At 34.3% G+C, this 12,515-nt stretch overlaps 1 protein-coding gene across 1 annotated transcript; it reads right to left on the bottom strand.

Moving 5' to 3' along the window:
* Positions 1 to 5,492: 5,492 nt before the first annotated feature.
* On the bottom strand, positions 5,493 to 7,779 carry LOC120214406 (WAT1-related protein At5g40240-like). The gene is made up of 7 exons (XM_039212310.1): positions 7,542 to 7,779; positions 7,382 to 7,447; positions 7,187 to 7,300; positions 6,444 to 6,675; positions 6,069 to 6,227; positions 5,839 to 5,987; positions 5,493 to 5,720 (listed from the first exon to the last, which is right to left on the bottom strand). Exons 1-7 carry the CDS (start codon positions 7,748 to 7,750, stop codon positions 5,564 to 5,566), a joined length of 1,086 nt encoding a protein of 361 aa, XP_039068241.1. The 5' UTR covers positions 7,751 to 7,779; the 3' UTR covers positions 5,493 to 5,563.
* Between the last annotated feature and the right edge of the window lie 4,736 nt (positions 7,780 to 12,515).

The raw sequence follows: 12,515 nt of genomic DNA, 5'->3' as shown, positions 1-12,515 counted from the left end.
CATATTCCGAGAAAATATACCCTATTTTCATATTGTGACAGAGCCGAATTGCCTTGGGATAATGTTGATAGCAAGTTGATATTTTTAATATTTTTTCTGATTTTTCTGCCATTTTCATTGTTGATGTTGATATATTGTCATTATAGGTTGACACGGCGGCATCAGAAGCCCTTAGCGGTGGCAAGAGCAATCGACGGTGGCGACAACAAAAACTACCTAGGGTTATGATGAAACCCTAGGGCTCTATCTCATCTAAGCCATTAGATCAAACGCAAATCCAATAGCCAGGAACAAGCGACGGCTGGAAAGAGATAAGAGCTAGGGTTTTGAAATCCTAATTGACATCAAAAAGACAACTGTCAAATTGGCTTCAAATGATTTATTAGGGAAAATCCTTTAATTCGAAAAGAAATATTGAGATTTGCTCATCCTCTGACTGGAATGCTATCTCTCCTATTTCTTGACCAAAAAGAATATTCCCTTATCGATAAAAAAAACAAGAATCAAATAAAAATTAAAAATCGTCATTTACATAAATTGTTGTTTAAAACAACACTCATTGCATCGTTTGAAAAGACGAATTGATTATCATTAAAAAAAATTGATTTATTTAGAGTTCACATTTTGTTAGAACGTCGTATCGAATTGCACTACTTCGATCAAGCAATGCTTTCCACGCCCATTCTATAAATTGTTGTTCTTGAAAATATTCGAATAATGTATCAATAGATAAAGAAATATGAGGGAAATAAATGCTATTTAATATATATATATATATATATATAACAAATAACAATAATATTTATTTAATATAATGTACGTAACATAATTTATACAATATATGCGCATAAAGGACTAGGATAAAATAAAAAAATAGTAAAGATCATAATGCAAACATCCGAAACTATATTCCCTTGATGATTCAAAGGACCATAATAACAACAACCAATATTCGAGGGACCAAACAACAATACGAAACAAATAAAGGCTAATATCGAACATTTATTAACAATAGGTGCTGGAAACGTAAATAACCCATAAATAATATTAAGGACTAAAATAAACTAAACAAGAAATATGAAAAAAGCAGTTAAAATTCTACCAAAATGCATCCATATGAAATGTGACCAAAATAAAAGATTCTTAAATGTAATGGCCAGATTCAAACATCAAAGAAAATAATATAACACATAGGGTCAGTGACTTAAAAATAAACATATGAAACTAAATGCCCAAAGTAGAATATTAGTAGATTTAAATTAATGGTTTCATAATGAAATTACAAAACACGGGTGAGGGAGTGTAAAACTACGTCGTTTCACGCTTTGTATTTAAGGCCAAAACAAGGCTGAAATTCAGCAAACCCTTCATTTGTTTTTTTTTCATTTAAACCAGAGGAGGGAGAGAAGGAGAGGAATTCTCTCGAATTCATCTCGTCGAGAAAGAGTGACACAGCCCGCCGGCGGCTGCTCACGGAGGTCAGAGAGAGCCAAACACCCTAAAATATTCCTCTCCTCACCCTTAAACTAAAACCCAACTCCCTTTAACACAAAACTCACCTTAAATCCTTAGATCTGGGTTTTACCTTTCGAAAAAACAAAGATCCGGTGACCCTTTTTTGCTTCCGACGAATGTTATCTTCGATAAGTCTTCTCTTCTCTCTTTTTATATATATATATTTTTTATGCTATTTTCTCTCTTTTTTTCTTGTTTGAATCTCCCCTTTTTATTTCTCTCGTTTTTTTCTCTGTCTTTGAAAACTGATCCCTTTTTTATTATTCCCCTCTCTCCTTTTAATCTCTTTGCATGTGATGGTTGATGAAGATCGGTGCATCTTCTGAGAAAATAGGGTATTCATACCCTATTTTCAGCTTGTGACAGAGCCGAATTGCCTTGGGATAATGTTGATAGCAAGTTGATATTTTTATTATTATTTTTCTGTTTTTTCTGTCATTTTCACTGTTGATGTTGATATATTATCATTGTAGGTTGACACGTAGGCGTCAGAGGCCCTCAGCGGTGGCAGGAGCAATCGACGTCGACGGCAACAACAACTACCTAGGGTTATGATGAAACCCTAGGGCTCCATCTCATCTGGGCCATCGGATCAAACGCAAATCCAATGGCCAAGAACGAGCGGCGGCTGGAAAGAGATAAGAGTTAGGGTTTTAAAACCCTGATTGAATCAGGTCAGGTCAACTGAATAGAGTCAGATCTTGGCTCGAGTTGGATCTGCCATTGGGCTACAATCTTGGGTTGAAACCGGGTGGGCTTGATTGTATTGTCTTGGGTCTTTGTAATGGGTTGGTTTCTAGTGGGCTCCGGGTCTTGTATTTGGGCATACAAAATGGACCAATTTTGTAACCTATAAATTAAAAATAAAATTAGATGATGATAGTAATAATAATAATAATAATAATTAATAATTGAAAATAATAATTATCAAATAAGACTCGGATAAAAACGGGTGTCTACAATGACAACTGGAGGTCTTCCAAGAATAAGAACAGATCTTCTTCTACAATTGTTAGCGAGTAAGATTTGTCACCCATCCTTTGAACTTTTATCTCTCCAAGACCCCACTCATGCAGTCTTATCGAGATACTCCTTGAGCTACATACCTTAGCCATAGTGCCCACAAGACACCTCCTCAATTTCCACACGTCTTTCTCCTCAATGTGGCCATTGATACTCTTTCTTTTGATATTCTCTTGAGCTTTTGGTGCATCATTAAACCTATTAGTTATAACATGTTCCACCTTTCCTTCTTCTCCCCAAACTTTATCCCTTCCATATTATGGAATTTTCCACCATTTTACCTTCCTTCACATTATTTGATTGGCCGCCTTGAATGTTCTCTGTTATATCCGTTTCATGTCTCATTTATTGTCTTTCTTCTATTAACCCCTTCCATATTATGGAATTTTCCACCATTTTACCTTCCTTCACATTATTTGATTGGTCGCCTTGAATGTTCTCTGTTATATCCGTTTCATGTCTCATTTATTGTCTTTCTTCTATTAACCCTCTAACGTTTCCTATTTTATTTTTGGCATTCATGGTTGACTCTTCCCGGTATCCCTTGTTCTTTCTTCTTCCTCTCGTACTGGTCCCTGCTGTTATATCTAGCCAGTGATGCTGATGACTGATTCCCATTTAACTTTATTCCATTCAGTAAGATGAGCATTCGATCGAGTCGAGTAAATTTTTTTTTAGTTATTCGAGTTGATGAGTAGTATTTTACAACTCGAGCTTAACTCAAAATTTTTTCAAGTCGAGTTATTCAAGTTTCTACACTAATTTTATTATAATTATTTATGGTATTATGACAATGATTTGTTCCAATTTTTTGACTTTATCTAATCATAGTGTGTGTGTCTATCATGGTTTTCAGAACCGGACCGGTTAACGAACCGGCCATGCTACCGGTTCACTGGTTCAACCGGTCGAACCGGTCCGACCGGTCGGAAGAACCGGACGACGTCATAATTATTTAAAAAATTAAATAAAAATACCAAAAATATTTTTAAAAAAATAATTTTTTATATCACAAGTCATATTCAAAGCAAGTCATAACATATATAAATTAAAAACCATAAAATCAAGTGAAACAAAATGATTCAAATTAACTACAACATAATATTTAAGGTAAAACATATTAAATAATAAATATAATTATATAACTATAATTAAAAAAATAAATTTGGGGCTAAAAAATCATAACAAAATGATATTGTTTGGTTTAATTTTTTTTAAAAACAATCCCACATGGCTAAGAAACATAGAAGAGCATCCCAAAAGTCTAAAGAGAAAATATGAGAACAAAACAATCTAACATTGCTAAGAAACATAAAAGAGCATCACAACTAACTTCTATAAATAATAGAGGTAATTTGGCATTCAAAATCATGGAGCCTTTTGGTGAGCATTGAGTGAACTATTCTTTCACTTCAATCAAGGTCGAATTTTAGGCTTCAATTGAGCTTCTAAATTTTTTTTTAGTTCAAGCCTTTTTGAGTTCAAGTTTCAATATTATATTTCGAGTTCGAGTTGAACTTGATAATTTTTAACTTGTGAGTTTGAGTGGAGTTGAGCTTACTTTTAAAGTTTTCAAGTTCGAGTCGAGCTCAGCAATACTCGAGTTCGACTTGGCTCGTTTAACAAACGACGTTTGGTTTAATTTGTTTTTTAAAAAAAACAAAATTTCTGGATTTTTCCGGTTTTCAGCCGGTCCGGTTCGAACGGTTCAGTGGTTCTGGCCAGTTCACTAGTAGCGGTTCAACCGGATTAGATTGAACCGGACTAGACAATGGTTCTCGGTTGAACCGACTGGTTCGGTCCGATTTTCAAAACAGAGGTGTCTATATATATATATATATATATATATATATATATATTCTTTCATATTATAATGTTATTTAATATTTCAAATACAATCTAAAATTATGAAATATATTCATAATATTATATTTTAAAGAAAGTATTTTGAGGGTGAAATATTCATGAGAATATAAATGAGTCAATGAATTGATGAGAAGAAAGAATTTACAAACAATTGTAGTTAAAAGACCAAATTGAGTAAAATGCAAAGTGAAGGGACTAAATAAAAAAGAGAGTGCATCTTTAGTTAAAAAATATCAATTGAAGTTACTTAGGTATTCTATTGTTGTATCTGAGCATTAGGTTCAAATTTGACAAAAAATGGACTTAAAATAAATCACAAATTAAATGAATAAAGAAATTATGAAAAATTGAAAGACTAAATTGAAAAAAAATGTTATCAAAAAGAAGAATTGAAAGTACACATGTATTCAACTATGATTTAGGAGCATGTGGCTCAAATTTGACAGAGAAAAAGAGACTTAAAATAAATGAAGAAATAAGAAGATTATGAAAAATTGAAGGATTAAATTGAAAAATAAAAAATTATTATCAAAAAGAGGAATTGAAAGTACACGTGTATTCTAATATAGTTTAGTAGCATGTGGTTTAAATTTAGTAAAAACTGGACTTAAAATGGAGGAGAAATTAAAGAAATAATGAAATTAGTGACTAAATCGTAAAACTGTCAAAATATTTAGTCAAATTTTCGGTTTTTTGAAGAATTCAAAATCGAAAACCGAATTTATAATTCGAGTTAACTTGAATAACTCAAATAACATAAAATAAAAAAAAACAATTTTTCGAATCGAATTTTACTCATCCCTGTCATTTAGATTATTTATCGCCTTCGGTGCATCTGCCGTACAATCCAGCTTGACAGATCCAAATCTGACTCTCCTTCTGCTTCTTTTTGATGCGATAAAACTATCGACCACATCGCAAATAGTATCCAGAGTCCCTTCCACTGGAATTTCTCCGGTATGTTGGGAAAGAAAACTGTTGCAGCCATCACATCGCAGATGTCTTGTTAGTTGAGTAGTTGTCGTTGATTTTTCGTTTCTTTTGTTGGTCGAGTTTTAATTTTTTTTCCGTATATATTTATTTTCTTAAAGATATTTTACACATTTGAAAGAGCGTACTTGAATACTGTCATGTTTGAATATGTATCCTGTCTTGAGTGCTACACGTATGGTTTTGGGTCTTGCAATAGAGGGACCATATCATTGGGCAAGTGCCCCACACTACTTAACCCAGAGTCCTCATCAATCCTTTCGTCTTTAGCTTTCGCCCATATGACAGCGTAAAATCCCATGGATAAGATGACTGCTCCTATAACACTGCAAAGAGAGAGGATGAATCAATTACCTAAAAAAAAACCAAAATTAAGAGCTTAGAAAACAAAACATAGACAGATCCTTTCAAACTGTTATCCCAGCCATATTGAGAACTCAGTACCTTCCAAGATGTAGAGGATCACCAAGAAATATGGCGCTCATAAAAGCAGCGATAGCAATCGACAATGGTTGGAAAATTACAACATAGACCGGTCCTTTCAAGTGAATGCCCCAGACGTGCACTAAAGAGCTCAACGCTGAAAACACTCCCTAAACAGGTACATGAAAATTATATTTAGATATTTTCTTTATTTCCTTGTTTCTTAATGTATTCGATCATTAAGGTCTTACCGAATATAAGACCGTAACAATGACTAATGTAGGTTTTAGCCTCCAAGAAGTCATGTCGGGTTCTGCCATTAAGGATACTGGTACTGCTATAACTGCTGCAAACAAGTTATAAAAGCAGGCTATGCTCAACTCTTGCTTGTATATCTGCACCACCTCAGCCTGTAAAATGCAAAAATTCATTTCTTCTCTTTTTTTTTAATAGAGGTTAGTAATTCGTGAATTTTTTACTACTAATCTGTATTGAGTACCGAAAATTCATTGTGGACAATCATCTCAACCCAATTTACTCTATTCGATCGTAATTTGAGCTTGTAATCTTAAGTGATTTAACGATTTATCCCACTAAACAGAAGATGGTACAACTAATATTGTTACCTGAAGAATGCAGGAGATGGAAAACAGAAGATAGGCAACGACAAGCAAGAGTCCACCATCTCTCCAATTAGATTCCGACGATCCCAGAAACCGTTGATGTAAAACAGATGATGATGATGAAAACACTTCGGGGCCTTTACAAAGTGCTACTACTAATGCACCGCATACCGATACTATGGTTCCCATTATTTTAGCTTGACTGATTATACTTCTCAATGCTACTTTCTCCATCCTTTCAGTAAAAAAAAAATCCCCTTTTTAATAATAATTGGGTTTGAAATCCCCTTCCCACTTATTCATTGCATGATTTATTAGAATAAATATTACTTTATAATCATTTTAATTTAATAAAAAAATAACACTTACATTTTATATTTTAAAAATTATTAAATTAAAAGATACGTGAATAAAAAATATATATTCTTAATATTTATTTTTAAGGTTGAATTTGATATCTAAATTTTTGTAGTTTAAATAAGTATCTTAATTTTGTTTCAGGGTTAAATTTGGTACCTAATTTTTTTTATCTCTTTAGGTATTTAAACTTTGCTTTTGGTTCAAGTTGGTACAAACAATTTTTAACCAATTTTAAGCAAGATATCAAATTTAGGTTTGAAATTGAATCTTGAAACCAAATTCAAGTACTTAATTGAGCAAAAAAAAGCTTAAGTACCAAAAAGAATCATAAAGTCAAATTTAGGTACCAAAATGATATAACCCAAAAAAGAATATGAAAAGGGAACCTGAAAAGAACAGCAAGAATGAAGGTCAAAGCTGGTGAGATATTTCTGACTGCTGAAGCAAGAGTTGGGGAGCTGTATTCTATACCTTTATATGCACATATCTGACCTAAAAACCTGTTTATTCCCAGAAAACTTGAATTACAATTCACCAAAAACAATGAACAAAACACCAAAAAGCGAACAAGAAAGCAATACCCAGTGAGCCCAATAAGGCAAATTCTGGAGCCAATATGGAATTTCAAAGTAGAAACCACTCTTCCACTGCATACATCGAGAAAACAAAATCGTCAGTTCAGTCGATGAAAAGAAGCTCGGGATTTAAATTACGGTCGCAATCGACGAATCGAGAAAAAACCTGTAGAAGATGAAAGGTAAAGGGAAGAGAACGAGGGCAGTAATCGCATAAGCATAAGTGATGAAGACGTAGTGGCTCATCATGGCCTTGGAAGTGGAAGCTTTGAACAAGATGTTGACCACTACGTTCCCAGATTCGGCGGCCACCATGGCTGCAAATGGAAGGATATGCTTGTACCAATACATTCGCCATCTCCTTTCTTCCTCCATCTTCAACCCCTCTTTTTCTCCGATTTTAATGGTGGGCTTTGAGTATAATATCCAAGATTTCTCAGTGCCTGTTCTTTTATAGAGGAGGCATCACTTTCCTAACAGAAAATGGCATCAAACTTAAACTATTGCCGTCTTGTTTTCAAAATGGCATCATTGAGAATTACGTCATTTCCGTGTTTTAAAAATAGGTCAGTGGAGTATGAATAAAAAATTTTAATGGTTACAGGTATGATCAATGGAATCTTTTCATTACTATTTTTTTTCTTTTCTCTTATTTGAAAAAACTAAATAACATTTCAGTTTTTTCTTTTCTCTTGTTTGAAAAAACTAAGCAAACATGTGAAAAAATTTAGGAATTGCGTAGCATCGTTGAATTTAATTAATAAATATTCAACTAGATAGAATTCAAATATCGAGCGGATAGTGAGAATCGAACCCACATCATTAACTTAGAAGGCTAGGGGTTATAATCGAGGTTGATTCATTACTTTTAGCATCTCTAATTTAAAGCCAAACATGAAATTTTAGTTTTATTCAGTTCCTCCTCCATGGAAGATGGATAAATTCAAAAAAATAAGAAAAATAAATAAAAAAAAGCAGGAATGAAATAGAATAAGAACTCGGTTATCTTTAGATGATTTAGATTCAAGTACAAGTAATGTAGGGTATTTAAATATTTTTTATTAAATAATTAAGAGTCTTTAAAATAGATACTATCACTCGTAGTCATCTTAAATTAATAAAAAAAGTTAGTGTACTATTTTATAATTTAATTTGAGTGTTCTTGAATTTGTTTTCCGTCACATTTTATTTTCAATTCTACGTTAAAAATATATGAGCGACAAAATCATCTGATGAGATGTTTATCTATAAAATATAACAATATGAATTATTTTAGGTTGAATTAATTTTTTAGTCGTTAAATTATATGATCAATTTTATTCTTATTGTTAAACAATTTTTTTATTAACTAGGTTGTTAAACTTTTATATTAGTGTTAATCAAATGACTCGTCGTTTAATCAGTAACTAAATTATTGGTGTAACAGTTTTTAAATTTGCATAATGACATATTTAGTCCTCGTTATTTACACAATCTATCATTTTAGTATTAATTCTAAATAAATCAATTAATTTAATTGATGATACTTAAGAATTATATCAATTTAATCCACAAAACACAACATCTCTCTCGTCAACACTCCATACCTCGATCACCATTACCCCAAACCATCACTATCAATTTACTCGAGTTCATATGCCTTGACAAGAACCTTAGTAGACGTGGAAGCTATTCTGTTAGTCAATAAAATATGGAATCAATTCAATTCTAATTATTAAACAAAATCATGATTCCAACAGAGCCCATAAGAAGCATCAGTATAACACTTCTCGACAGGGTTACTCGTCAGGTGGTAGGTTTGGTGGTAGAGGAAAAGGACGAGTTCGTGTGCAATGTCAACTTTGAGGTAAGATCAGGCACTTGGTCAACCAGTGCTGGCACCGGTTCAGTCAGGATTTTTCTGGTATCACTCTTGATGATATGTCCTCGAATAATGGGACTAACAATGGCGTTTCCTCAACTGCCTATTACTCTGTCTGTAGTAGTGAGTGACAACACGGGCTACACGTGCTGTGGCACTGATGATAAAGCTCGTGACGGTGGGCAGTCAACCTTTCAGCCTCAGTCGCTTGTTGCAACTGCCATGCAAGAACAATGGGTAGTTTACTCGAGTGTTACTCACCATGTCACATCCGATCCTGTCAATATTCCTCATCCCTCTAATTGTAGTAACCCTGGTCAGTTAGTAGTAGGTAGTGGGGTGTCTTTACCTGTTAGTATGATTGGCAAGACTGAGTTGTTGGTAGGGGTGTTCATTAAGTTAAAACCCGAACCGAAATACCCTTAACCGAATTTTTTTTATTTAACTGTTAATCGAATTGAACTTTTTTATGAAAATATTAATCGAACCGAATAAATTTCGATTAATTCGGTTAATTTTCGAATTAACCAAATTTTTTATAATTTTATAATTTAATATTTTTTAATTAAAAAACAGTTTATAATATTAAACATGCAAAATACATCATCCGCCATCTTCAAACCCCATTATTCTATGCAGAAAAGCATGTTAAAAACTCAAAGTTTAATCTTGTCTCACCAGTAGCTTTATATACATATAAAATTTTTACTTTAAAAAGTAATTTCAACATTTTGATCGATAAAACGTGCATGACATGCACCATAAACTAAAAAGTTGCAGCACAAAGACATAGAAGAACCCACCTCCCAGTCTACCATTGAAGTTGATAAAAGCAAAGCTGAAACCAAGAACAAGAGAAATGATAATAATTTACACTAGCAGTGCTGCCCACCCATGCTATGCCTACGTGTGAAACAATATTTAAGGGAAAGAAAATATTTAAGTGGGGGCAGCATATTATGCGGGTGAAAAAAATATTAAAAAATATTTAAGGGTTAATTCGGTTATTTCGGTTAATTTGGTTAATTAATCGATTTCGAATTGAATTAATCGTTAATCGAATATCTAAAAAAATATTAACCGTTAACTGATCGAACTAATTTGGTAGCCGACCGAATTAACCGAACTAATTCGGTTCGGTCGGTTAACCGAATTAGTTCAAAAATTTGAACACCCTAATTCTTGGCTTCTTCTCATGCTTTATTGCTGAGTGATATCTTGCACGTTCCTTCAATAACGAAAAATCTCCTTTCCGTTTCGAAGCTTGTTAGAGATAACCATGTCATTCTTGAATTTCACGCGAAAACATGCTTTGTTCGAGATGAAGTTACAAAAGAGATCTTGCTGCAAGGTGTAGAGAATGATGGGATGTATGTCTTTGTGCTTGGTCAATCAAAGGCTGATGGCAACTAGACTGAAGCTAATGCTATTTCATATGATGCAAAAGACGGTGAAGTTTGGCACGGGCGGCCTGGTCACCCTACGCATGATACTCTTGCCCAAATATGCAAACTAAACAAAGTAAAAATTCCTAATGACTTGAATAAAAATTGTGTTGCTTGTCACATGTGTAAAAGTCACAAATTACCCTTTCATGCTTCAAGTACAGTTTATTATGCACTATTCAAGCTCGTTTTTTCTGATTTGTGGGGGCCTCCCCATGTGTCCTCAAATGAGTTCCTTTATTACGTGTCATTCGTTGCTGCTGCTACTCGTTTTACTTGGGTGTATTTTTTTAAGAGTAAGTCCGAGGCAGTTGTCGCGTTTCACCTATTTCAAAAGATGATTGGCACACAATTTGATTTGTCGATCAAGGCATTAGAAACGGACAAGGAAAGGGAGTTTAGCTCGTTGTCTAGTCAGCTGAGCAAAGCTGGCATTATCCACCGTGTAACTTACCCCTTACGTCAGAACAGAACGGGGTCGTTGAGCGTAAGCATCGCCACTTAGTGGAGCTTGCCCTTGTTCTCCTTGCTCAGGCTTCGATGCCTATCAGTTTTTGATCATACGCTATTCAAACAACAATGTATCTCATTAATAGACTACCAACAATAGTTCTAGGTGGTGTGTCACCATTTGAAAAGTTATTTACTAAGGTTTCGGATTACAGTGAGTTGAGGGTGTTTGGATGCAAGTGTTTTCCACATTAGCACCCGTTTCAGAAACAAAAGTTACATTTTCGATCTCAGCTGTGCACTTTTTTGGGTTACAGCACCCAACACAAAGACTTTCAATGTTTGGCTAGAGATGGCCGTGTTTATATTTCAAGACATATGGTATATAATGAGAATTCGTTTCCTTTTGCAGATAAAATTGGTTGTGAGACTGGTTTAAAGAACTGCATTCAACAGTCTTAATGGCTTAAAATTGTTGTTGACATTAACAAGAGTCGTATTCAGGGTTGCCATGTAAATAATGACTCCTCTTCCTGCCCTGTGACACAACAAGCGAGCGAAAGCAGTTCATTCACAGTGCCTAATGCTGGTGGTACAAGAGACAGTTTGGACGCTGCTCCTAGTAATGAGCATGTTCCTGATAATCATGCTTTTGGTAGTGTAGGTAATCATGTGGATAGTATGGTTTCAACTCATCAGACTGATCAGACTGTGGAATCGAGTGATGATGCAGTTCTCAATACTAATGTTCACCCTATGATGACAAGAAGCAAGTTTGGGATCTTTAAGCCAAAAGCTTACGTTAGCTCTTTGGTTTATGAAGTTCCTAGCAATGTGCATGAGGCGATGAACACTTCAAAGCGGAAAACTGCTATGCGTGAGGAATACAATACTCTTCAATGAAACAATACATGGGAGCTCACTGTGCTGCCTGAAGGAAGGTAAGTTGTTGGCTGTAAATGGCCTTTTAAGCTTAAACTAAATCCAAAATGGGTGGATTCATCATTACAAGGCTCCCCTGGTTGATAAAGAATACACTCAAATCCTTGGGCGCAAGATTTTAGAGATACCTTTAGCCCTGGGGTTAACACCTTGAATGTTATTCTCTCGCTCGTTGTGGTGAATGATTGTGTTCTTAGGTAGGTAGATGTCAACAACGAGTTCTTAAATTGTGATTTACACGAAGATGTGTTTATGCAACAACCTCTTGGGTTCAAACAGGTTGCTCCTGATGGGTCCAAGTTTGTTTGTAAACTAAAAAAAAAGCTCTTACGGGTTACGTCAGGCTCCCAGAAATTGGCATACAAAGCTTCAGGGTGCTTGCTACAGTTCGGGTTTCTAGAGTCACGTGCATAAGTGTCGCTCTTTGTGAGAAGATGATATG

Source organism: Hibiscus syriacus, unplaced genomic scaffold, assembly GCF_006381635.1.
Source record: "Hibiscus syriacus cultivar Baekdansim isolate YM2019G1 unplaced genomic scaffold, ASM638163v2 tig00110059_pilon, whole genome shotgun sequence".
Lineage (NCBI taxonomy): Eukaryota > Viridiplantae > Streptophyta > Magnoliopsida > Malvales > Malvaceae > Hibiscus > Hibiscus syriacus.
Note: the sequence above shows the minus strand (reverse complement) of the source record. Positions and strands in the feature narration are given on the sequence as shown.